At 36.5% G+C, this 23,546-nt stretch overlaps 1 protein-coding gene across 1 annotated transcript; it reads right to left on the reverse strand.

The window, feature by feature from the left end:
• Nucleotides 1-475: 475 nt before the first annotated feature.
• CNR1 (cannabinoid receptor 1) lies at nucleotides 476-22,124 on the reverse strand. Its single transcript, XM_081943387.1, has 2 exons — nucleotides 22,025-22,124; nucleotides 476-7,974 (listed from the first exon to the last, which is right to left on the reverse strand). The coding sequence occupies exon 2, from the start codon at nucleotides 7,924-7,926 to the stop codon at nucleotides 6,505-6,507; it is 1,422 nt and encodes a 473-aa protein (XP_081799513.1). The 5' UTR covers nucleotides 7,927-7,974; nucleotides 22,025-22,124; the 3' UTR covers nucleotides 476-6,504.
• Between the last annotated feature and the right edge of the window lie 1,422 nt (nucleotides 22,125-23,546).

Genomic DNA, 23,546 nt, shown 5'->3' on the forward strand with positions numbered 1-23,546 from the left:
AGCAATTTACGATGGTAGTTGCAACAATGCCATTGTTAGGCAAATTCTGTGCAGAACCCCATTGTCACACAATCTGTTTGCAACTTCATGCCAGCGCTTCCTCACTGATTTTACTTGTTGGAAGCTGGCAGTGAAAGTCACAAATGGTGATCACATGACACAGGAAGCAGCAGGGTTGTAACTTCGAGTTGGTTGCCAGAGACCAAATTTCAATCATATGACTGTGGGGATGTTGTAACAGGTGCAACTATGAGGAACGGATGTAAGTCCCATCATTCAGCACTGTGATAACTTCTGTTGCTGAACATGGGCTACCTGCATGCCTAAAGCAAAGAGAAAGAGGGGGACAGCTTTCTACATGACAAAAGTCTTGTTTGTTGTTACAGTAAAAAAATTCTTTCAGAATCTTGAAATTTCCCCAGTACAAAGTGAGAAAATGTACTCAAAATCATTCCACATTCAAATAAACAGGTAGTTGATTTCAAATAAATAAGTTTAATTACATTGGAGAAATAAAATATGGCATGGTAGTGACACATTTGTAACATTATATACTATTCCGCTATAGGTAGTTTAATGGCAGAAGCTACTGTTCATGACAATCTTACCAGTACTCATGTACAAAGTAATATACAAACCACCAACAGAAACGTATCGCAGCAGTTGCAAGGGGTGCTACCAGCTCAAACAAACATCTAACAACACAGTGTACTTTAAGGAGGTTATAATGTTGGATTTACAGACATTGTAAGTTTTAGGCTCTTCACTTGGAAACAATGAAAATAAAAAGCTACAGAAAATCAACTTAGCTATTACAAGGAAAAACTTTCTCTGACATTGTATCCCTGGAACTTTTCAGATGTCATAGCAACTTGATTTCTCCATTCAGCTGTGACAGATATCCCCTTTTCAGGACACTGCTTGTATAACTGACATTTTAAATGTTTTTATTTAATTTTATTTACATACATTCACCACAGGAAGAAGTTTATTTATTATACAAGAGGCATTTTCATCAGTGCAAGAAAAAGAAATCCAGAGTGATTGCACAGCATCGAATAAGTAATATACAAATGTACATTAAGATGAAGGACAATCTAATTTCTACATAACAACACTGATGGTTTCTGGTACAGATATACACAACATTTAAAGTTAATACACATAATTTTTAGCCATGAAACCACTCGTTTTGTGAGAGCAGGCGGGCAACTATGAAGAAATGAGGGTTAAGCTGCTAGGCCATTAGCAGGGAATGTGAGTATTTGGGGAGAACATTTTCCAAAGGAACGGTTCTTCTCCTAGCAGACCTTCTTAAAAGAAGGCTTCCGCTTCCCCATGCTGCATTAAAGCAGGAAAATTGATCTGGTGGATTAGACTACTATTCGGTCTAAACACTTTGTTTTTCTGACAATGGCTGGCTAAATGGCTTATCTTGGAGGATTACAAGTAAGTAGGTTATCAAAGGATGCTGCAACACCCCCTCCCCCATTTTCCAGCCTGTCGAGGTGACATACAGCGCGTCTGGGAATGGAAATGCTCCATTTAGGCAGGGATGCCTGGCGAAATGTATAGAAAGCAATTAGTGACTAAGATGGATTGGAAGGGGTATGCCTTTTGAGACACCCCATAAGGAACGACACAGTAAGGGCTTGCCTAGCACCAGGTGGCTGAATGATCAACAGTGTGATCAGTCCATTGCCATACTGAGAACAGTTGCCATTCATTGCCTAGTGCTACCCAAACTACATGCTAGAAATGCAGCTTTATTCAGCTGCCCTGAGCCTCACCTGCCTCCTTCAGATATGTTTGAGGAAGAGAGTGGAATTACTGCTATCTAGGGTTCTTGTGGTCCCTGCACAAGAATAGGAACTAATGGCCCTTGTTCAACAGAAACTGCAGGAAAGACCACAACCTTGAAAAGTAGGTAAGAAATGTATTGAATGCAACCAATGAACCTCTTCATTCACAGTATATTGCCTTAGGTGCGAAAACTGTCTTGCATGCATGCATACACAGACAGACACACATCCTACTCTGTAGATTCCTCAACAGGAGTATGGATTTTTCAGGACATATACAACTAACAAATACACAATGAAAACAATATCCAGTCTTGGAATCAAGGACCTTATTTGCGAAGCTCTGTTAACGTATGTACTGAAGCATATGAAGCTCTGGTCTAGGGCAAATGGACAATGTTTGTATTTTTCCTCATCCCAAGTCAGAGAGAAAGAGAAAGAAATGAAGAAAAACGAGGACACTTGGTCCCACTAATGTTTACATCCCGAATTTAGAGTTGTGTGAAATCTAGCATTCCTCAGAATGAGTAGCTATGGAGAAGAATCCTAAGAGCCTGAAATTTCCCCTGCAGAATGATGTTTCCCTCCCCAAGCCTTTTGAGAATAGCTGCCCTAAAGCATGGTTTAAAAGCAGCTAATCTAAGTAAAGTAGCAACAATTATGTTTAGCGTTCATTTTGTAGGGACTTCATAGCCAGCTCAGTTGCAAAATGGTGTTAATATAATGCACATCATTTAAAAAGAGCTTTTTAAAGGAAAAATACTTATTTACTTAAATGGAATATATTGATGAGGACATAGTATTTCACAGGAAGTTGTTTCTTTATCAATAAGCACCATGGTAAGTGCCATGACAGCCCCATTGTCCCAAAGTTTATTTTAATCACAAAAGATAGCAACTTGAATACATAAAACAGACATCCACACAACTTTGCATTAAAGTCACAAGAATTAAGTTTAAAAATGGCTCTTGAAATACATTTATATTTTATACTTTGGGTATTTTTTGCTCCTCAGATTAAAAACTGTTCCTATTGATGTAGAAAATATCCACTTCAAATTACATCAGTTTCTAACTAGTCAGCAATGGCTATAGTGCATACAGGTAACAAAATTAGTTCCCTTCTCCACTTGGTGTATGTTCAGACTCATACTAACGGTCTATTATGGGGACTTAAATTCTTGAACACTGAGCATTGCTTTATCACAGCTATTACCAGACACTCTTTTTCTCTCTCTCTCTAGTGGATATTTAGAAGAAATTCATCTGCAATACTTCCTGTTTAATTTATGGACAGCTCTGACTACAGGGCAAGATATGAAAGCTGCCACCCTTTTGCTCCTTCCTAAGATGTGAAGATATGGGACATATTTATTGTGTGCTAAATTACACGTATGTATTGCCAAGCATCAGCTTAGTCCCTTTTAATTACACTGCTGCATCTCTCAGATTCAAACAGTGACTTTTTTTTTAATCCTCAGCCCAACAGTATTGTGATATTAATCAATAAACCAAAATTATATTGATTGTTTACAGATATCTTTTCTGTTCCTGTTTGGGACTATTTTGCTGATTGCCCATCAGAATGGAATTCTTAATTACCTTATAGTGACCCAGCTAATTAATAATATTGAATTAACCCATGTTTAAATCACCAGTCTTGGATTCTTCTCTATTCAGGTACAATTTACTAATATTGTAAATACAACATATTAGCTTTCTTCTGATCTCTTCCCTCAGGGTACATTGGATTACAACTCTATGAATTCCTGTCACTGTAACCAGTTTATATACCACTACTACTTACATTAATTACTATGAGGAGGTAACAAAGCTATTTTTAATGTTAACTTTCATGATTCGTTCATTCTGCCATATAGAACTAGTGTGATAAAAAAAATAAGGCACTATCAATGTAATCATAGCCTCTTTCATTAGGTAGGTCCCCTTTGCCATGAAAACAGGAGCAGCCCAAGAAAACATTAAGGGTAATATATGCTTCTTCCCTTTTCTGCATCTTTTCTTAAATAAAACAGAAGCCTTACAATTCAAAGCTATCAAAAATCCTAGTTTGCAAGTAGTTTCATCTTCATACTATGAAGCCTGAATTTGTTTCATTGGCTAGATTCATATAACATGCAAAGCCATGAAGCCTGATTCGCAAGCCAGAATTGTTGGATTCATATACTATAATAAAACAAGCCACATTATGGCTTCTTCCTAGCATAAAGTATGTATCCAGCCTATGTGTCACTATAATTTTCAGATGGGGGGCGGGGAGAAGACATTTCCTATAATTGATCTTGCTCTTTAAAAAGCAGAAATTCCTGACAATGAAGATGAATAGAGTAGGCTGTTGTTTTCTTTCTCATGAGAAGGGCACTTATTCTTCTGGGTCACCTTCCTAAGGATTTAATTTATTACAACAGCAGCCACATCAAGGATTTTATTGGATATGTATGTATGTATGCATGTATGCAAGGAAGGGAGGGAAGGAAGGAAGGAATGGAAGAAGATCAAGCTGTGATGCCAACCATGTCAGGAGTATAGATGGAGATGAAATTGAACCCATACTTTTTCTACATTCCTGGAATAAAAATCTTCAATGCAAACAGCATAAGAAAAAAGGTTCTGCTGTACAGCATATCACTGGTTAAGCACTGCTTTTGAACTTAGCACTTTATTTTGCTTATCAATGAAATTAAATTTGTTGATTTATTCCTGGTTTCTAATATTTTAGATTTCAATTTATCTACTTTTGACCAATTTTCATATGGTAGTTGTATGCCCTGTTGCATATAAGGATCTGAATTTATACACCTACCAGGTTGACAGTGGGTAACAATGGGTTTAGTGTCCTTCCATTTAAACCCACCCTCTAGATTCCTGATGCTATGAATAGTTCCAAACCACCAGTAAAGACTCCAGAAAGGGAAACTGTCCATTTAGCATCTTCCTCTACCTATATAACCTGGTCAATAAGAGGAGTCACAGCATGAAGATCTACTTCCAAACATAACTTATATTATCTGGATCATGGTGATCCGGAGAATCCTATTTTGTTGTGATCAGGAATTTAAGGCTTGCATGTTTTGTTTTGTTTTTTAAGGTTTGGCATTTAAATTTCTATCTCTACATTTTTAATTCTGGCAGAGATTGTGAAGATTTGGAGGTTTTCAAACAGGCTTCTCCTCATTTTGCTGCTGTTGTGGCTTAATTCTGACACTTGCAAATGTCTATTTTAGGCTTTCTATATTTGTTCATAGTGATAGTCTGCTTTTTCAATCATTTTATAGTTATTCTGACTAAACAACAAGCCAATCAGTCTTAAAGTGTAATAGCACTTTTGTCTTCTTAGCAAGACTATCTTGTTAATACTAGAATACTATTTTTCTTTAGGTATCAGAATGTATTTTTTCCAATACGATGCTGAATTTTTGTTATGGATTTGGCTGGAAGAACTCACTTTTAAAAACAGAATTCATGTGCAAAGAATGCAACAACAAATGTAAGAAAACACTTGGTCACAATTTCTTATCTTAACAATATTAATGTAACCTACAGTTATTTAGAATTCACACACAATTTACACAAATACATAGATAGTAATTACATATCCACATTTTTTAAGAAGTACGATAGCAACGTTTTATCCATTTGTGACCAAAAATTAGAGTTTGGCATCTCAGCTTTCAAAATGCATTGAAACCAGGGACTTAGGAATGCAACACATTTCAAGTATATATCACAGTGATAACTTTGTACACTGGTCACATGTTGTCTTTGGAGATCCTTTGCTAGCAACTGGCCAGATGAAATCATTTCCAGTTAAATAAGCCAACGCCTGATATCTTGCCTCTTACATCATAAACAGTTTCCAACAAAAAGCCAATGACCTGTTAAAATTACTTTTCGCAGTTTGAGCAATATAGTTTTCTTCTGCAAAAAAAAGTTGTTATTGTTGTTGCTATTCCCATGCATAGGAATTCCAGGCTCCATAGGGATTTCAAATGTGAAGAGAACCAATGTAAAGCCTTTCCCTTTAAGTTCACTAAAAACACAAAGAACATAAAATTTTCAGTATACCTCACAGAAATTCTTCAAAATACAGGAAGTATTTTCATGATAGGGTGAGAAGGTTACATCATCACATACTTTACATTACATCTACATAAATCTACTTAATCACTTCGAGTAAACAAATATCAGTAACATACAGTAAACGTCGTACATTTCACAAGACATAATACAAAATATTTACAGTCCAGTACTGCTGCATTTGGAGGAGAGGATGGTATGAAAACTTACTTACCATTAATGTATTTCATACCAAAATTAAATGCAATTATAAAATTAGCATTGGATCTGATTATAGTATTGTGCATGTTTCAACTCAACATCTAATATGTTTCCCTTAGCGTATAGACTTGTCTCATTGATTAATGAGATGTTTTTGTTCATAATAATAGGGTTAAGCAATTACTAGTCAATTTACATTTTGCCAATTGAGGAATCTATTTCTAAAAACAAAATTGGAGTCCTTGTTTCTAGAACATGGGAAGAGGGCTATTACTTAATTTTAAAAAAAAATCATTTAAAAAGAGTAAAATTTAAAATGGTACATTTGAGGAAAGATACATTTTTGAAGTCATGGTTTTCTCCTGCTTTCTCTCACTTTCTTCTCCCAAACGTGGTCTTTGTTTTACAATGCCTCCGCAGTAGTGTCTGAAGAGACTGACATAGTCACTTTAGCAATCTTAACTGTATTTTTAATGCATCTTTCAGCAGCCTTATGGACATTGCCTGGATTGTTAGCATGCCTATGCTGGTAGTCAGACTCCAAACTATTGTCAAGAGGCTGTGCGGTCCCTGCACAAGGTGGAAACATGCTTCTGAAAGCATGTCTCAGGTCCTGGCTCCTCAGAGCATAGATAATTGGATTCACCGTAGAATTCAGCAGACACAGCATACTACAGAAGGCAAAGATAGTCTTGACAAGCTTGTTCATTTTCCCAAAGACATCATACAACATAATAGCAAGTAGGGGACCCCAGCAGATGATCAGAACCACAAGAATGAGAACTAAAGTTTTGGCTAGCCTAATGTCCATACGTGTTTGTTCTGGCCTAGTGATCTGCTGCACTTTACCGTCCCCTGAAGTATGAATTATTATGCTCTTTTGAGTTCCACGCTGGAGCATCCTAACAGCATGGCCGTGAGCTTTCCAGAGTATATACATATAGGCATAAACAATAAAAAGCAAGAGTACAGTGGTGACCCCGATCCAGAACAACAGATAATTTTCATCAATTAGGGGGAATATATCTGAGCAAACAGAATTGAGCTTTTTGCAGTTCCAACCAAGCAAAGGGAGAACAGCTATTACAATAGCTATTGTCCACATCACACAAAATGCTACAACTGCCTTTGACCTGGTAACAATCCTTTTGTAGGAGAGGGGCCTGTGTATAGATATGTATCTGTCTATTGCCGTGAGGAAAAGGCTTCCAACTGAAGCAGTGAATGAGGCTGTAACTCCACCCAATTTGAAAAGGAACACATTAGGGCTGTCTTTCCGATGGAAAACATGGAAATCAACAAAACTGTAGACAAAGATTACACTGCCAAGTAGATCAGCCACTGCCAGGCTGCTAATGAAATGGTAAGAAGGCCTGCAGCGAAGGCTTCGAGACTGCAGGATGACGATTAAAACCAAAAGATTTTCCAGAACAGTAAAGGTGCCCAGGGTGAGGGACAGGACTGCAATGGCCAGCTGCTGACTGGGGTTCAGAATCATGAAGCACTCCATGTCCATAAAGTTATCGCCACACTGTATGTTATCCTCATTCTCCTTAAAGGGGGACAAGGTTTTGTTGTAAAAATCTGTAAGATTGATTTGATCCGATGGGTGCGCACCTAAAGAGGCGTCTTCTCCTGCAGTCATTTTGGGATGGAAATCACCTCGAAAAGAAGACAGAGGAAATTTCTGTGGGTAGTATCCTAATTTGGAGGCCATGTCACTTTTAAAGTCTTCGTACTGGATGTCGTTAGAACCCATGTAAAGAAGGTCTGTTGTAATTGTTCTGAAGGTTGTATCTGCAAGGCCATCTAGGACTGACTTCATAACCCCAGATGACTGTTACGCAGAGTTGGAAAAAAATCTGAGGCAGTCCTGTCAGGGAGAAAACCAAACTTAAATAAATATATGCAAAATTGGAACAGAAGTAAGAAATAAAAAAGCAACTTAACTGAATAGCGCCCTTAGCCCTACTGAATATTGAATCATTTTCTCATATTTACAGCAGATGAATATTAATTAAATTGCAGAATATTTAGAATATTTTTCTATGCAGTGAAATGATTAAAAACTTAGGGCAGAAATATTACAGTACACATTTGTTTTGGTTAAAGTATTCTATCACTATTGTGTATGTTTTAAAATGTTTTCCCATTTCTATTTCATAAGCCAGTGATCTGTTTTTTAAAATACAATAACACCAATGGTTGCTGCAGAATACTGAAACAAGAGCAGGTTTTCAGTTATACTCTTTCCATAGAGACACGTTTACAGTGTCAATGCCTTTTTTCTTTCCCCCTTCTATCTCACATTCTGTCTTATTCCCTTTTTCCTCTCCCTAGTTTTCCACTACTTTTATTTCCCTTAATACTGATAAACGAACACAATATATGATAAGCTGTTTTCAGAAAAACCTAAAAGCTGTACATGATTCAGATCATTTTACTGAATATTCCATAGAATATACTGTTCAATTTCTGTCATTAGGCTCCTCTCTGATCCAATCATAGGATACTGCAATATATTGAAAAAGAAAAATATAAGTGAAACTTATTATTCACGTATAATCAAGGCAGAAATCAAATCATTTTGATAAATACTCTTTCTCTCAGTTACAAGTATCAAAATTTTATGAACACTTTCAGCAGAAGCTTAAGTCCTTGTCCAGCTTGGATTAATATAATCAGATTCAAAATAAATCAATTCAGGGTTGCTGGATAATATTAATTCTCAACTACTTACCTCATATAGTATCTGATCTTAAAATAGGTAATATTTTAAACCAAATCTAAGCATGCAAACCTAGTGAAAAAATATGCTATTCCATATAATACTTTCTATAATAAATATGAACAGAAGATGACTATGCAAGGTTAAAAACTGTTTTAAGAAGAATTACTTCAGACTTCAAAGGAGTATAAAAATTTTCCTTCCATCCATTGAAGAAACCTGGTTCCCCCCCCCCCCCCAGGTTTCTCCATCCTATTAAAAAAAAAGTTGCTTTCTTAAAGGAATCATTTGTTCAAGGCTCTTAAAGGAATGACACCTTTTCTCAGGTGTATGTTAGTATTCAGGGAACATATTAATCTTCATGATCCAGATCACAGATTGAGAACAAGCTGTACCTTGGGATACCTTTCTTTCTTTCTTTTTTTAAACAAAGTTTTATTGGTTTTTTAAAAAAAATATCAAGGAAAAGGGGTGGTGGAACAAGTTGCAAATTTTGGCAGTTACAATATGTAGGAAGTGTTCCCTCCCCCCGTACTCATAGTTTTCATTTGTACATAGATTAGTTTAATACTACATAATAATATTTTGTCAGCATATAAACTTTTGTCTTCAAATATTTTCAATCAATTTATGTCAGGCAGATTTTCTTACTCATTTTTGTGATCTGAAGGGATACCTTTCTTAATTTCCCGACTTATTTATTTTATTCTTCAAAATATGGGAAGCAGGCATGCTGAAAAATAAAGTCCTGGCCTCTAGCATAATTTTATTTACAAGACTGTCTTGGCTTCACATGAACCCTTTACTTTCACTTCGAAAATAAAAATAATGGGTAGCAATGTTTCCTACACATCTATTCAACACTTCCCTTCATAAATTATTCTCTTCTTTAACTTGCTTCAACTAATTTTAACTTAGTTAAAATAATTATTTATTTAAGTTAAAACAAATAGTTAATTAACTTCTTTAAATTTACCCTCAGCTCAAAGGGGACTGTATAAATTTATTTATTAATTAACTAATTTCAATGTGTTCTTCTGAACCAGTGATTGTTTTTAAGATTACCTTCTGGAACTTAAATATCCCAAAGTAACAGTTTCAGAAAAGTCCTTTCCTCAAAACCAAAGAAGGTACAAAGAGAAAACAGAAGGGATAAACTGAGATGCTTCTTGCTCTCCCAATAATAGTTCTCCCAATTTATTATTTGCATTACTTTATATCTAAAAGTTCTGAATAGCTGATATTTACTTCTTTAAAAACATGCATATGTTTTTATGGTATGGTGTATTATTTCAATGTCCCATTTAAACATAATTATAGCATCTAAGTTAAATATGTTACATGACACACAGTTTTTTCTCTCTCTCTCTTAAATGAACTATCATTTATTTGTCTTCTGTAAAACTTAATGGAAGGCATACATCTGTATGCTTTAATAAGAAGGCTTCAATTACAGAATTATCAAGCTGCTTCAAAATCATCAACTGTATTCGCAATCATATTATATAATTTTGCTCAACTCTAAGGAAATCACATTTTTAGATTCACATAAACTCAGCTATAAACTAGGATTTATCAGCTATATTGGTTAGAGCCACCCCTAAGCCACAACCAAACCAATCTTCTATAGTATAGCATTATGTGTGAATCTAACCAATATGTAAAGCCAGATGTTCATATGCCATGCAAATCTTTTTTACGAATTTCATTTTTTAATGTTTTCCAGCTTTATTTTCCTTTAATAAACTTGTCTCTTAAATTTCTGAGGACATTATTTTTCCCTTTGGAACCTACCTCATGCTTTTCTATTTATAGCTAAAATGACAACTTCTCCACCTATTAAAGTTGCAGTGCAAACATTACATTGCATGAATTAAATATCACCAAGGACTATCTAGGTAAAAAGCAGTTTTAATCAATTGAAAAATAACTGACTTTAATGAGAGTTTTAAAAATCAGTAGGTGCTGATGATGTACATTACAAAATAAAACTCTGCTTATATTTGGAATACATTTAGTTCTATACAATCATTACAAAAATAACGGTTAATATTATGACACTGTTGTTTTATTTTACCACTATCATATTGTTGCTTCTTGAATTATAGCAAAGAGAAAAGTTTTTTACAGTTGAGACTTGTGAAACACCACCATCACTGTAGCTTAGCCACTAGATTTTACATATAACTGGAATCATCATTAATCCAGAATGGATCTGACTAAAATTTATAATATGTTCACAATACAGTAATGTAAGTGGAAGATAACTTCCCAATGAACTGATTTAAAATATGTAATGATGAATTTTAATTATATTTTCACAACTAATTTTAATAAAATTCATAGCACAGAATCAAATCTACCATAATTGCCTTGAAACATATAGCTAATTCTAAAATATACTAATTATTGGAACAAAATAAAAAAAAGAATCCCTAACAAAAATCAGTGTATCTCATTCCTTTTTTAAAAAAGGAAAATTTCAGAGTTGTGTATAACAAAAAGAATTTTTGCTGTGAGATCTTCTCAATTAGCTGTAAAAGATTCATAAAGATGACCATGCATATTGTATTAATGTCACTTCATTTCATATTTCATATTTTATGAAGCTAAACAATTTAATGATAAAGCTGCAATGAACACTTTTCCAGCCAACTCTTCCTTACAACTTTTCATAACTTAAAAGTGCAGAAAAATATTCAGATAGTAACTTGATCAACCATATCATGACAAGCAAATCCCACCATGATGTCCCATTTCCCCCATATTTCTACATTTAGATTATCACAGTAATTTTCAAGTTACTGTATTTTGCAAAAACAAATTTATTTTAGAATACAAGAGAGCTCATTAGTAAAAGAGTTTAGTCTTTTGGGAATGCAGCTGGATTCTCTTCTGTTTGTTTCTTTGTTTGCTTTTGAGAATGTAATAATTGCAAATCACTGGCAATGTGTTCTTGCACCTATTAAAACACTGAAAACTACATTAAAGCTAAGCTAAATCAGCTAATTCAATTCCCACTGAAATCCATTTTCTTGGAGTTTATTTATATAACTTTAATGCGTTAACCATATCAGTACAAATTTGAAGTATATATATATATATATGTGTGTGTGTGTGTGTGTGTGTGTGTGTGTATGTGTATGTATGTATGGGTATATATATGTATGTGTGTGTGTGTGTGTGTGTGTGTGTGTGTATAGAACTATGCTTTTCCAACAATAAAAAACCCCAAATCTTCAAGGATTCAAGGGAAAAAAAGGAAGGAAAGAGTAGGAGACTGAATCCTACTACATCAATATAAAGACTCTTCTATAAATATTTCCAAAATAGAATCTGGTAGCATTCTTTCATAAGAAAAAGACATAGACACTTCATTTATTTTTTAGGCTAACTTTAAGAATGCACTGTTCAAGATAGTAAACATAATGAAGCAATGCAATGAAACAATCCTCCCCCAAACCAGTATAAAACCATTAACCTTTAATTGCATTAATTACAAGTAAAATCACACACACACACCCCCAAAAAAAAACCAAGAAAAAAGTTGAAAGAAATGACTCTTTGGACTTTTCCTGAATACTTCCAAAGATGTCTAGAAGCTCATTTCAGAAATGTATCATGTACTAAAACAACTTCTATCTTGCATTAGCTAATCAATGACAATATTTCTATATAGTTTCAGGGCAAAAAAAACTTCTTAAGAAAACACATATTAAAAAAAAAACATAAAATGCAATTTGAAGTCAACCAAATTAATATTACATGCATAAAACAGGAATCGGAAGCACTTGCTAATGCTTCCCAGTAAATCCACTAAAGTAATTTAAAGGAGGAGAAGCAGCCGTGTAAACAATTAAAAATCCATTGCAGCATTTTTAGCTAAAATCAGGACAATTTGCGTTTTGACCTCTTTGACACCGAATGTCAAGTAATGACAAGCATGCTGCTTACCATTATTTACTCATGAAGTAAGTTTCACTCTTCAGGTGACAACAAAATAACAAATTACATGGGAAAATATGAAAGAGTTATATTTCTAAAAAGTTAATAATGACTTGTAAGTTGAACTATTCAAGGTAGAATAAAAGTTGCATTCGATCTTAATAAAATTGACCAGGACATAGTATTAGGAAATGGACACTTGGTTAAAAGTGAGAACTGTTTCACATTCATTAGCTTCTATCTGAAAGCAAGTTCATTTACCATCCATTTCTAACTGGCTATGTTAAACCTATCTATATTAAAATATACCATATGAAAGCTTAACTGCATCAATTGTGTACAACATAAAGCACAGATTCTCTAATTGTTTCTTTTAGACAGTTTATTTAAGCAGAAAGCAGGCTACGGGAGTTGGGGCTGGGCGGTATAGTCTTGTGCTGATTCGTTCCTTTCTCCAAGGTCGGTCCCAATCGGTGTTGATAGGGAGTGAGAGATCCAGCCACTGATTACTCATTCCTGAAGGGCTAGTTACTGTCTTCTCTCCTGCTTAATAGCTACATGAAGCCTTTGGCTAAGAACATCTGTTACTATGGGTTGAGGTATCATTAATATGCTGAATGATACTCAGTTCCACATCTTTATACCTGGTGACCTGAGTGATGCTATCTCTGCCTTCTCACAATGCCTGGAGCCTATAGGGACCTGGATGGTGGACAACACACCTCGACTGAACCCTGGCAAGACTGAGTGGCTTTGGAATGCATGGAGTCTCAGGATCTGAGTTTTTGTCATCTTTAGTTCTGAATCCCATTCAGACTCTGTTTGCAATATTGGGGTTCTCCTGGACTCATGCTTCCTGCTTAAAGAGCAGACGGCAAGCGTGACTAGGAGACCACAGTTCCGATTTGTGCACTGGCTACAACTTTTGCTGAATCATGACTCCCTGTGCTCAGTTATTCAAGCCCTAGTCACCTCTCATCTAAACTACTGCAATGTGCTCTACACGGGACTCCCCTTGAAATCCATATGGAAGCTTCAGCTGGTACAAAGTGTGGCAACAAGAGCAGCGTTTGTGATCCCTACGATGGCCTATATCTGCTACTGAATGCAGTTCAAGATGTTGACTATGACCTTTAATGCCCTTAAGGCATAGACAAATTAAAGTTACTTAATGGCATAGGTGCAAAACTTTCTTGTTCAGCTAGGACAATAGGCTTGTCCTATCTGCTAAATTGATGGCAGATTCCACCTTCTCCCCCTCTTGTTCTCAGCACCCATCCATCTTTTTCTTATCGTATTGGTGTATTCTTGTTTTCTTTTTCACTGTTTTCACTGTACAATTATTTTACTTCTGATTTGTTTACACTCTTCATAACTTCCTTTTTATTGTTGTAAGCTGCCTAGAGTAGCCCCACGGTGAGACAAGCAGCAAATACATTTAACAAACAAATAAATACAAGTTTTGTTTCTAGAGTTTTTCAGACCAAAGGCCCTCTCAATGCTACTCACAAGCAAACCCAAAAACATATAATGCAATTTAAAACTAATTTATAATGTCAGCTAAATTTTAAAAATGCTTTCATATTTAATATTGACTCTGGTTACTGGAAATAAATTTTTTACAAAATCCAGTCCAAATGAACTGTTAAACATGAGCTATTTGTTTATATGTATGCATGTGTTTACGTAACTGTGTATGTGTGTGTATGTGTGTGTATGTGTACATATATATATGTACACATATATATATGTACACATATATATATGCTGGTTTTGTTGTATTCGGGTCTTTTAACCTTACACGGGAAAAGACCCGAATACAACAAAACCAGCATACCTACACCCGTGAAAATCTACGAAAACAAATATATATATATATATTTATATATTATTACACACATATATATATGGATCGGTTTAAATGTCCATTACTCTGCTTTGTATTCTCCACTATGGCCAATTAAACTTTGAGGAAAATATGACCACTGCACTACAAAATCCATTGTGTTTTCCAGCTGCTAATATATCACAGCTTACTGCCCCTAATGCTGGCAGTCAAATATGCCCATTGGCTCAGATAAATTGGAACCATTGTTTATGATTACTGGCAGTGAATCTTATAGTTAACTGGTGTTTGAAGGAAAACTTCCAATTATTTTTCCTGAATATCAACCATTTGTAACAGATGCAAAGTTATATGTAATTATTTCTGTTTTTATAAACTAATACGATAATTATAATTATTATTTTCCCATGCTCCCATTTGGCATGGAAGATTGACATGCATTTGTATTTTGGCCTCTCCTATAGAATATTTAAAATAAATGTTGATTTATATGGTTAGAAAAAGGAATCTCATGCAATAGACCAAAGAAGTTGAAAAAGTGTTAATACATTGAGAAAAGAAGGAAGGAATAATCTGGGAAAAAAGACCAGAATAATTAATACTTAGTAGCAAACTATTGTCAAGGTATAGTTTAGAAAGGAATTTAAAAGCATGAAATTAAATGTTTACAGCAAAGAACGGTGTAAAGGTATATGCAATTTTATATTTGAGAAATAAGTAATGTCAAGCCTGCAGCCATCTTTTCTTTTGGGTCTTTGGTCTGCCATACTTTCTATTATTCTGCTATGCATTTTCTATTATGGGACAATGGGAGGGGCAATTGTAAGGAGTCACATACTATGTAGTCACAACAAAATTCTTTCTAGAAAGCCAAGGTCATCCTTTGTCTCTGTACCTCTGCACCTGACCGGAACTGGATGGGTGGCACTGCCAGCATGGCAGTGGGAGATTGGACCATGGGATGAACTTGTGGGTGTGGGGCAAGATCTTGAACTTTCAACTGGGTGGGGAAAACTGGGAAGCTTTCAGATTCGGGTTTCCCCAGATGTGCCAACATGGCTCTCTTAATAAATTGGAACTTTGAGCAATACTTTGCCTTGGACCCTGATTTACTTTTGGATGGTATTTGGAATCCTGACATTAACCCGAATCTCCATTAAAATATTGCATCAGCTATCCCAATTTCGGGGAGCTGTCCGGGGTCCTGAGCCCCAGCAATGATCCAAGCCCGGGCAGCATAAAGACTCAGGAAAGATGGGACAAGTAAATACATTTTTCACATATATAGTTACAGAATTAGGAAAAGTCAGAATGGTAGTATTGCCTAGCATACTCATCTGCATACTTTAATGAAGTTTCATCAAGTTAAGATAGATACTACTTTCTTCACACAACTTTAGTTACAGGTTGCCACTAAATATCTTAATCATCTCTCTTAGAAGTAGATTTGACTGATAAACAAGTTGCTGAACCACTACAGAGCATGGGAAATATTTAACCTAACTTGCAGTAGTTTGCAATTGTACACTAATACAATACATAAACTACAGTGCATTATTACAACTGGATGTACCCTGCCTTTAAGGAGGAAACGAAATGTGATATCTTCACATAAGGGCAAATGTGGGAGATCCTTCTACAAATGAGTGTCTATCTTTAATCGATTTAAAGCTAAATTGTGTGTGAGTGTGTATACACCCATATTGAGGGGGAAATGATTCCATCATGTACATTAATGTGTTACACCATGTTTACAAGATATTCTCCTTGAATTATCATTGTGCAAATGGTTTTATTTAAATAAAAAGGAAACAAACGAGTTGTTATTCTATTTAACAATTTCAGCTGTTTGAAACAGCCTCCTATATTAAAATAAATTCATTTTTTGTATTTAACGTAAGCATATTTTATTTAATAAAAAGTACTATCCAACTTGTTTAGTGGATCAGTGAAAAAAGCTTACAAGTATTGAAGAAATGCTTGATATCACCAATTCAGATTTCTTATGCCAAACAGTAAGGAATGTTCAGCACTTCATGTTTTGGGGATATACATTCCTCTGACTTCAATGTACTTACTCTCAAGTAGGTTGTATATGATTGTGACCTGTACATATTTTAATACATACCAAATATTTCATGTGGAGCACCTACTCTTTCTGAAACTTACATAAAGTATGTGAAAAGAAGAAATGTAAGAAATATAATGTGAAAGAACACCATCAAAATAAATGGTCTGGCACCTAAAGAGTTAAAGTATCATGTCCTCCAACACCCTTTAATTTCTGCACCAAAACCAGTTGTGGAACACTTTGCAAGCTACTACTGGTGGTTTAGTTCCCAGTGTGTGGGCATCAATAGAACTTCTCAAGGAGAGCATCACAGTTGAAAACCAGATACACTCCAGTCTTTTTTCAGAAATACTGGAAGACATTCCTGTTTGCCTATGTACTTATGGGATAAAAACTAATCCAGGACCAAAGTATATTTTCTGGCTTTTTCAAAGATAATTTTGCGCTTTTAATATTTGTACTTTTTATTTTTAAACAATGCTGATTTATTGAGATGTGTTTAAGACCTGTAAAATTTGCTAAGCTCCTTTCAGAAGAAGCTTGAAGTAATAATTAATTAATAAAATATATTTATTAAAAAAATCATCTTTAGATTTTTCTTTCATCCTGGAAATAAATTTCGTATGATTTTCTTAGATGATGGATATATTAGAGTCATCCTGTTGACATTCTATGTTAAAAGCAGGCTGATGTGGCTAAAAATAACAATTCCGTAGTAATTTCACAGAGTCATCAAGGGAAGGAAAATTTTACCAGCTTTCCTAAAATGCAGGTGTGAAAATTTACTCCATCTGACTAAAATAGATTTTTAGTCTGTTTCTTAATCAGTATCTTCTACTCTTGCCTTTATAATGAATATGACTAACTCAGTAACCATGACTGCTAAAGACATCAAATGATTTCCAGATCATGAAAAGCTTGAGAGACAAATATAATATCTTTAGTAATGTCCTTTTACTATTCAATTGTGACAATATAGAATTAATTTTTAAGTGAAAGTATTTAATTTGTTTATCAGTGATATACTACCAGGCCAGAGATTTCAACAGAAGGAAGCACAGCTTTTTTCATCCTGGTATCATTACTTGGCTACCTATAATAGAACAGTACTAACTCAATAAGCAGCTACTTTAGGAGGAATAGCTTGTTCTTTTATTGTACCTAGCTACTCTGCTGTTATAACACTATATTGAAAAACTATTGATTTGGTCCTGCTTGTATTCAGGAATGGACACAGTAAGAACACTTGAATGTCTAACAACATGAAGGTGTGTGTACGTACAAAATGTACTCTGTCATAAAATTCTAGATCTACTGTGTCTTAAAAACAAAACAAATATAGGTTGTTTTAGCTGTATTTTTTGCCCCAGTGAGGAAAAGTCTTTACAAAACATTCTTCAGGTATAAAGAATCTTAAACTTTGGAATGAAATAATGAGCAGAATTTTTCCTTAAAGTAGAAGGTTCAGATATTGCTATTATAAGTAATCATCAGTTTGCAAATGTTAATCCTGTAAGATCTTTTTAACATAACTATAAACACCACAATAACTCCAAATAAACATCTGCATGTTCACGGTAATGGGCAATAAATATGCCTGTATTAGTCAAAAGTATAGGAATAAAGCAACATTTCATTCACACTGAAACATAATGCCAATTAAAGTTGTCTTGGCATGTTTGAAAAATTGCTTTTAATAGAAAGACTTGGCAGACAGACTATTACAAATAGGAGAATAAGAATGGAGAAAGGATCCATTTCTTTCTAGCTTTTGTTTTCACTTGTACAGCCACACTTATAACCATACACTGGGATTGCTGACCATAAACCTTTTAACTTAGCAATTAGCTGGACAATGTCGCTGTTGCTAATAACAGCATCCAAATATTCAATTTTCCTGATTCATGGATACAGGGAAGGTCCACATGTTTTTCTTCTTTTTCGCTATTTGATTTAGAAAGATTCCATAAAGCCACTAATAAAACTAATAATACAGTCATGATCAAAGAGGAGAAAAACAGCTCGTGTACCTAATGGGGACAAAAAACAACTCATTTGCTGGAAGTATGAATGGCTTGCTAGAAAAATTAATGAAATAAGTATTTCTGAAATAGACACAATTTTTTAGGGTTCTTTTAAACTTTTCACATAATGAATTAGTGAGATGTAGGAAAGTAGATGCAATAGTCTTGTATACTCAGAATGAAACTCCTGTGGAAAAACAAAGTACTAATATGGTTGTGATTTTGCTCACATTTTAATATTTTAGAAATCTTTCTTTAAGTACTAAGTTAACTAGAACCCAAACTTTCAAGGAACTGGCAACATTAACTAGATTTTCTTAAACAATATTATGTCATATGAAATTAAGGAAGGTTTATATATCTTTTTAAAATTCAGTTGGCTAGTTTTCCAAGTTCAACAATGTAAGGAAGGTTTTACTTAGGGCACATCATCCATGCAACTGAAGTAACTTTATGATTAAAAGAACAACTATAAGAAGTTCAAAAGCAAGGTACAATGCAAACTTAACAGAATGTCCCATTCAAATTTGATCTCGTAAGTAAATTTAAGATTGTGCTTAAATTTCTCCAATATTAGATCTTGTCCAGCTTTGGTAAAATTATTTACTTATTACATTATTTTCCAATATATTTGAGATGTTACAGAGACTTTATGTGCACATTGATAAAAAATACTCTTCTATACTTGGATGGTTTTAGATTTTTTTCAAATACTCATTACCATTAAATGAAATTATTGTTTATGAATATAAGTGTATTCTCTTTCCAATATAGTTAAGATCATCTTCTGCATTTCGTACATAGCTTCTCTCAAGTTAATGTGATTTAACATGTGTAAATTTGGCTTTAAACTAATTAGATGCTCATGCCTTTTCTCCTATAGTTAATTTACACCCACTGCAGAATATGAGCTGTCATCACACTAATGAGTTTTTTCTCTTCTTGTAAAAAGGAAAACCTATATCATTCCAGCTATGTGTAATCTGCGAAAAATAATATTCTCAGCTAATTGTTCCAGTGCTAACCATTTTCTTATTTTGATGTCATTAGATGTAAACATGCCACTTTGATCATGTCCCTAGGTCAAACAACTGCAGTAATACAAGGAGCAAACATACATATAAAGCAAGGAACAATGACATCATAAGAAGATACAAGAAGAGTAAGGAAAACACACACCACAATACCTAAGCTGTTAGAAAGAAAGAAAGAAATTTGTGTGTATTGTGTACATTGATTTCTTAACTTATAGAAACAATTTCCATTGAGAGATGAACAAATCTAGTTTATTATTTTTTAATAATATCTTTATATGTTTTTGAATTCTTTAAACTAAACAATAGGGTCAAATAGCAATGTTTCCTTAAAGTACAATGAATTGTAGCTTTATATTAAAAACTAGAATAGTCATCCTCTTAACATCATTTCAAATATAGAATAACGACAGAAGCCACTATTCCATTTAAGAAATCCGCCTATCTTGTCTTTAGATTTATGTTGCATACTACCACACGTGTTTTAGAGATTCTAAAAAGAATTCTGTCAATATACCTGATGCTTAACATTAACGTTAGAATTTAACCTTACTTTACTGTATTTTGAAGGCTAGTTTTGAAATAAATATTCTGAAATATTTTTCCAATATTGGGTTCTCAATATATTGGGTTTGTTTCGGTCTTTCAATCCCTTACGAACATTTCTTCCTCCAGGATGATCAGAGAGCAAAAACTATTGTAATATTTTTCTCCTATTTAAAGTCTTCATTGTTGGGAGTTTGGTAGTGAAGGGAGAAAATACAGGAAAAATCAATAACAATATCTTCCATTATTAATCACCAAAGGCTTAGGATTAAAGATGAAACCCTCTATGTCTGACAAAGTCCTAGGGGAACTTAGAAGGTGACTGCTTTGCATGGAGAAAAATGAACACATATTGTTAACCACAAAACTACCGGTCTACGAGATTGGCTCTTGTCATATCTTGTATTTTCTCCCCTCTGCTAAATCATGCCCATTAAACAAAACAATCAAATTAGGAGAAAATAAAATGTTATCTACACAGCCTTGTCTTCTTTTATAGACACATGGGCTTGATCTTATCTGAGTAGCCTCAATTATATTTCAATAGAAAGGGAAGAAAGGAACAGTGTACAGTTAACTATAAAGGTGAACAATTGTTTTTAAGACATATAATATCTACAAAAAACTGATTGCATTTCACAAATGTTTGATTTGGAGGTTTAGCCTATTGCAGCAAATAAATACCAATAATCATTTTGAATATTAATAATAAATAGGCATATTGAAACCTAGCTAATTTGAATAAACATCCCTTGCTATCTTCTTTAATATATGAAGTACACGAAAGCCTATAGAGAGCCAAGACACGGGATCAAGAAAAGGCTTTCTTATTAATTAATAACTATTTCTCTGTTCATTGAGACAACCTTCTGTCAGTTTCTGGCTAATTCAAGAAATCCCAAATATCTTAACAAAGGTCATTGGCATGTGGATTCAAATTATAAGGCTGGAAAAAAAAACTTTTCACGATTCATCAGGTATTGGAAGATTTAACGATTTAAGCAACAATCCATTATTCTGAATGCCAGTGGCAAATTATTGTTTAATGCCCAACTGATGGTTCTTATTGATTCTTTATGGCATAACTGATGAGTTTCCAAATAGTTGATACCATGCTCAAATTTTCCAAAATATCTATGGCAAACCGCTTAGAAGCAGCTTAATAGGTAAGATATATGCATTTAGGTAGCCAGATGGATTGATAAGACATTGCACACAATGAGCTTGCTACGGTAGACACACATTAAGCTCTGTGAGCAACCTTAAAGGAACTCTTTAAAATACATATATCTGTAGACTTGGGGAATAAAGCGTCCACGACTTAATGATACCCCGAGGCCATTACTTGCCAGCAAGTTCTACCGATTCGGAAGCTTAGGATCGGAGTTCAAAGAGACCGTGCACCGATACAATTAAATCAATGGAGACTCGGTCTTCCAACCGTGTGCGGGCTGAACTCTCAAGTGTTTTTTATATCTGCTGCGGAGAGCAGAACAATTAACACGCATTACCTTTCGGATGATCCAGGGAGTTTGTCCCCTTTAGAGGAACTCAGCCGCGGCTGACTTGATGGCATGGAATGAAATGGGCGGATGCGTCTTTCCCCCTAACGGGGCTTCGAAGCAGGGCGCCAAGAGCGGGCACTCCTCGCAGCGTCCTACCGTGGACCGGCTTCCTCCCTAGAGCCGAGGCAAAGAAGCAAACCCAGGCAAAGCGCCCCTTTCCTTACCTTCCTCCACATTCACATGGCACCGTCTGTTCCCCCAAATCCGCGGCTTGAAAAGAGAGAGAGAGAAAGCCGGAGGGCGCTGGTCCTCGCTGAGCGTCTGCCGGCGCCTCGTGCTCTCTTTTGACGGCACCTCACGCCCAGCCCAAGAGAGGTCGCTGAAGCGGTGGCCGGCGACGACCCTTCTGGCCCGGCGGTACTGAGGGGAGAAGGAGGGGGAGCGGGGAAGGCGGGTGAGAGGCAAGGGGTGTTGCGTGCGGGAAGGCGGCGGTGCGAGGCGCCCAGGCAAGGCGAGGGCAGGCAGGTGTGGACAACCGCTCGCTTTCCCCCTTTCAGCCAGTCAGGAGGTGCGCCAGCCTCTGCTTGTCCGCGCCCCTCGCCATGTGCTTCTCCCGTGCTTCTCTTCCTTTGCCGCTCCCCGAGGATGAGGAGCTGCGCCCACCGCCCCCTTCCCTTGCGCCCGAGCCGTCTCCACCTCCCGCCGTGGCTCCGGCTATTGCGGCTCGCCCGACGTCCCCTTTCTTCTGAACGGTCTGTCTCCGCGCGCACACCCCTTCTTTGCCTCCTGGTCCCATTTATGAAGCGCCTTCGCCATCACGTGTCTAATGTGCCTTTGTCCTGCCGTTGGCAGCCGCGGGAGCAGAGCCCGGCAACGGCGGCGGCGAGCGAGGGCGGGAGAAGCGGGGGAGGAACGGAGGAGAGAGAGAGAGAGATCCTGAGCGCCAAAACTTCGCGCGTGCGGCAGAAGGGGCAGCTGCTCAAGCAGCAGCTTCACGGGGCAGCAACGCTTTGACCAAGCGGGAGGCAAACGGGCCAGTTCTGCGGCCAAAAGGAGCGTGGGGCTGGCTGACGAGGACGGGGCGGTGGGCTACCAGGCTGGCCACCAAGGAAGGGGATGTTGATGGGAGTGCTGAGAGAGAGAAGGCTTCGGTCAACTTGTAGGGCAAAGAGAGGCTGCCCGGCATACAAGGCCAGGGTGTGGATGGGTATATCTCCGCGTAGTTTCTGGAGGGCGAGCGAAAACGCGCGCCTTTGGAGAGGAGAGGGACCCCTTGGGGAACAGGACTACCATACAAGGCGTCGCGCACCCGCTCCCGCCCAATTCTCTCGGAGACCTAGGCGGCATAGCGCCAGTGCCATGCAGCTCGGTGCCTTAAATTCACCAAAACTACTACCACAACGCCCTTTTTAAAGGCCAAGGGGATCCGGGCGGGGCTGACGGAGAGAAGCGGCGTGTTCTTCGCGAAATACGAGCTCGGTTGCTTCGTCGTTTGGGGAAAGCACCCGGGCCGTCCCGCATAAGTGGCGCGTTCGTTGTGGCCATCGTGGGAGCCCTGGAGCCTCGCAGGGTCTCCCTATAGGGCAGCCTTCCTCAACTTAACGTCCTCCAAATGCGTTAGGATCACGAGTCCCAGAATTTGCGGCGGGGCTGAAATCTGCCACCCCAAAGCATCTGGAAGGGACAGATGACCGAAGGCTGCACTTCTGAGGAATGGGGTTGGCGTCCGACCGAGGCTTACGGAAA

This window comes from Natrix helvetica (assembly GCF_964273705.1).
Source record: "Natrix helvetica genome assembly, chromosome: 2".
Taxonomy (NCBI): Eukaryota; Metazoa; Chordata; class Lepidosauria; order Squamata; family Natricidae; genus Natrix; species Natrix helvetica.